The 4,737-nt window shown below is 41.0% G+C and overlaps 1 gene segment (V, D, J or C); it reads left to right on the forward strand.

Moving 5' to 3' along the window:
- The first annotated feature begins 2,542 nt into the window (after positions 1 to 2,542).
- LOC120528808 lies at positions 2,543 to 3,116 on the forward strand. The segment is given in 2 exon segments: positions 2,543 to 2,639; positions 2,809 to 3,116. Coding segments are annotated over 2 exon segments (360 nt in total).
- The last annotated feature ends 1,621 nt before the right edge of the window (positions 3,117 to 4,737 follow it).

Below are 4,737 nucleotides of genomic sequence, written 5' to 3' on the forward strand. Positions count from 1 at the left end.
GGATTCTGCCCTACAACACCAGATCAACCTGCTGTTAAATGTGTAAACTACAGTATTTTGACAAAGGTCTAGAATGATTTTCTAAACAATGTATTTGTTGCCCTCATATTCTTCACCTAACGAGATGCAGGAAGCTGATGTCATGACCTGAAACTCAATTTCATATCTCCTTTTGATATTTCTGCCCAGCTGTAGCTGTGGTTTTAATATTCTTGAAGGTTCATTATAACAAAGTCCATTATCATTATATTTTGCAACGTATTATGTTTACAGGGGCCCTTGAAGAACAATTAGTCTTTCAGGTTGGACAATTTGTGAACAGAAGAAAGCCTCCAATGTGATTAAGGCAGCTTTATGTGGCTCACTGAAGCCAAGCTTACTTTATAGACGTACTGACCTTCACTGTTCACGGAGCATGGAACGTTTACAATGATCAGTGAGTTCTTCTGAAATAAATAACCAAAAGACAAATTCACTCGACTCTCCTGTATTTCCTTGGAGTGCGGTTCAGCCAAGAGAGTTAGGAAGGATTATAACAAACAACAACGAGAAGTAAGTCATCCTATTCATCAGAATATGCTGTTACGGTAGAAAGAGAGTACACAAACTTGCATTAGTGTGTTGTAAACAGTTTGACATTCCATTTTACCATACAAAGTGGCACTATAAACTTTATGTCATAATATTGTTCCCCACCATGCACTGTACCTCAACAATTTCCATATCATAGTAATGAGAAGTCAAGCAAAATGACACCTTTTACTGCCGAACTAAAAAGTTTAAAATATGCAAGTTTTCAAGGCAACTCAGGGCCCTTCTTCAGGCAAAATGTAATCGATAAAAGGTGCCATTTTGCTTGACTTCTCACTACATCCATAATGGCTAACACGGTACAGCACCTTAGTACTACAGATTGTGAACGCTGGCCCGGACACACACAGACGGACAACATAGTTCCACCCAACACACGTATATTGTACACAATATTTACAGTTCAGTGCACTCACAAACCCCAGTGCCTCCAGCACCGATTCCCCCAATGTCCAGGTCACACAGTCCTGTGCCTCTCTTTCTCCTGGCCGCCTCCAGTCCTCACTCCAGCTCCATCCTCTTCCACCCAACTTCCGCCAATGACTGGAGGGAGGTGGCCCCTTATATGCACCTCCCGGACAAGCACCAGGTGTTCCTGGCATTCCTCCCCTGGCCACGCCCCAGCGTGGCGGAAGTGCCGGCTGTCCTCCCGGCAGCCCTCCGGGTGTCACCCAAAGTCTTCCTCCCAGCACTTCCTGGTGTGGCGGAAGTGCTGGGCTCTCGGGATATCCAGGCACCGGGCGCCGCCTGGCGGTGGCCACGGGTCCCTACAGGGCTGGGCTTCCAAGCCCTTTACCCGAGGCCCCCAACATAACCAGGACGGACGCCCCCTCGCGGTCTGGAGGAGGCACAAGCCCTCTTTTGGTCCTCCTGGGCACAAGATGTATCACAGTAACAAAGAAGACCAGAATCAGACATAACAAGTATTCATATTTTTGGTATTGAATGTTCAAGAATTTATATATAAATAAAATGTAACAGTTTTGTCAAAAACTCTATTGGTGTCAACTTAGGTTAAGCTATTTTTCAAATTAGGACTGACTGAGATGCAAGTTCGGGTGTGGTGTTAGATTCCACCATTTTAAGTGTTTCTAGACATGAATGCCTGACAACTGGACAACTTGCTCCATTACAGTTATACCTCGTCCTATTGTTCTTTTTTTCTCACAGATCCATCCATCCATCCATCCATCCATCCATCTATCTCTAATCTGTAGAATCAAATTTAAAGTGTTAAAGTGTCAGGGCAAAAACAAAAAAAAAACCACTGGCAGCATCAAGTTCAAGACAAGGGTTCCAGTTTCATCATAAGGTATGTTGACATACACATACAACAACACTCTTTACTTTCCAGTCAAAGTATCAGTGGGTACCAGGAGTAGGACCCATGCAGGAATGAGGAAAACACAAATATCTTTCCTACAAGTGTCCATGATACGTTTTAAACTTTCAAAGATTTTTTCTTTTTCAGAAGACGTATAGTGTCCCACTGGTACCTTGACTAACCAGTAAATACAAACACCAAATCCCTGGATTGTTAAATGAAGTCACCACCGCCTTACTGAGAATATCTCAAACCAGAACAAAGTCGACCAGATGCCCTGGAATCAGCACGTCCAGTTTCTTTCATTTAATAAGCCTTTTAACTTGAGTACAATACAATGCAATACAATTTATTTTTGTATAGCCCAAAATCACACAGGAAGTGCAGCAATGGGCTTTAACAGGCCCTGCCTCTTGACAGCCCCCCAGCCTTGACTCTCTGAGAAGACAAGGAAAACTCCCAAAGAAAACCTTGTAATCACCACCTCCTGGTTACTTTAAGTGACTAATGTGCTGTAAAACATCTCAAGTCATTTTGTCTGCCTATGGAATTTGCATTATAAGGCATCAAGTTTTGCATAAATTTACTGCTTTAGTGACATAAACCCCACTTGAGTGCTCCGTCACGGATGATACCTTCCTGGCTGAGCCACTGACCAGATGTACAGTGACAATGGCTCCTCTTCTGCACCTGTTCTGTACCATCCTTATTGTCTTCACTCGAGGTAAGAGGATTTAAACAAATTTTAAGGACAAAAAGTCATGGTCATATTTTTATTTTGACTGTTTTAAAAATAAAATGACCTGAAATAGCTTTATTGTCATCTCTTCATTGAATATACATATTTTATTAGAATACAGGTGAAATATTACATATCCTTTCATTCTCATCAGATTCTGTTGGTGAGATTACTGTGACTCAGGAACCGAGAGCCAAGTCATTTACCCCAGGAGAGAGTGTCACTATCACTTGCACAACCAGCAGTTATGTGGGAAACAACCTGAATTGGTACATGATTAAAGACAAACAAGCCCCAAAACTCTTGATCTATGATGCGAGCATTCGCTTTTCTCATGTCACAAGTCGCTTCAGTGGCACTGGATCAGACCCTGTGTACACGTTTACTATAAGTGATCTCAGGGATGATGATGCCGGTTATTACTACTGTAACCAGGACTTTCAATACCCTTTCACACAGTGACTAATACCCATACAAAAACCATTTAAACCTTCAGTCTAGCAGCAGCAACTAAGGGATTTCTACTAAAGGAAATGATAAGAAAGTGCAGATGTTTTTCTTTTAAAGTTATGGTTCAGAAATCACATGTTCTGCTTTATGAAGTAAAATGGGGTTATCCTCTTGATAGATATGAAAAAACTCAATAGCTATCTAGGTGTTACAGAGAGCAAACTATAGCTTCTCTTCTCATGGAGCACAAGTAAATGCTGTGTAAGAGAAACAGATGGCAACAATAAAGAGCCTGGTCACCGCGTATATCTGGTTTGAAAAATAAACAAACTGTCCGAAGATGGCCGAGCTTCTGGTGTTGGGTCCTTTCAACAGGTGGAGGTGGGTCCAAATGGGAGTAGAAGCGAAATCAGAGATGTTATAGCCATCAGTCATCTCCTCTGGAAAGGTAGAAAGGGAGAAAGGCCTTAGAACACAGTGCCAATCCCTGGAGAGGCGGGAGAATTATAGTCACTAGAACCCCTTCACTTGTCCCCTACAGGTGGAAGGATTCTTAAGTTGTCAACAAGCAAAGCTCATTTACCTTTCATTTCAGTCCAAGGAATGGTATAAACCCCACTCTCCAGCCTGAAGAAAAGAAAGCTACCAGAAGGTACACTTAAACTTGAATTGTACATTAGATTGGACATAGATGAACTCTGCAAGGAATTGCACGGAGTAATTCAGAGTTGCTGGAGAGAGAACATTGGATTGTTAACACATAAAATTGGACTAGGGAGCTGGGTGATCCTCTAAAAATTGGCAAAGGCATTTTATAAATACTTCTGGATCTATTTTTTCTACTAGAGAATGACAACCATGACCTAATTCAGAAAACCAAGATAATGGTTTAAAAGGCTATTTGTAGAGATGCGCAAAACGATGAAGTTCTCTTGGGATACAGTTTTGTGAGATTCCCCCAAAAATGTATCTCACATGCTGCTGCCTTCCAATTTTCCACAACTCCTTCCATATGACTCTGCACACCCTCATCTACCTCCTACACTGCCAACCTGTGCTTTCATGTTTGTGGGTCCTTGCTGTAGATTACAGTACATGCTGGAATAGGGTTCACATATAAGTTGGGTTGGATGTCCAATGTGTTACCGCTGATGGACACAAAATGGGACTGGAAATGCCTGGGGGATTCCTGCTAGCACAGAACAAGACATAGTCCTGAATTCTTTTTTTCTAGACATTTTTCAAATAATTATAAAGAAATACCCAATCCACAGTTACAATCTCAATGTACATTTGTCAGCTATAACCACATCAACAAGTATTTAGTGAAATAAATGCAATCCCATCTTTCTCAGCTATAGAAATAAAACCACACCACTCAGTTACCCACTAACTGGCAATATTATCAACAATAAAGTGAAATTACCAATAGAAATAAAACTAAAAATCACAAAATCACTATCACTACTACACCAAGTTCCCTGTCTAGTTATTAATATTAGTAAAAAACAAACGATTCAATAAAGTTACCCAACTAAGTAAAAACTTGTCACAATCCTTATTGTGAGCTCTATGGCTATGATTTTCTAACAATATGTCAATTCAGGTCTCTTTCTAAACCTAGCGTATGTTT

Source organism: Polypterus senegalus, chromosome 4 (genome assembly GCF_016835505.1).
Source record: "Polypterus senegalus isolate Bchr_013 chromosome 4, ASM1683550v1, whole genome shotgun sequence".
NCBI classification, from domain to species: Eukaryota; Metazoa; Chordata; class Cladistia; order Polypteriformes; family Polypteridae; genus Polypterus; species Polypterus senegalus.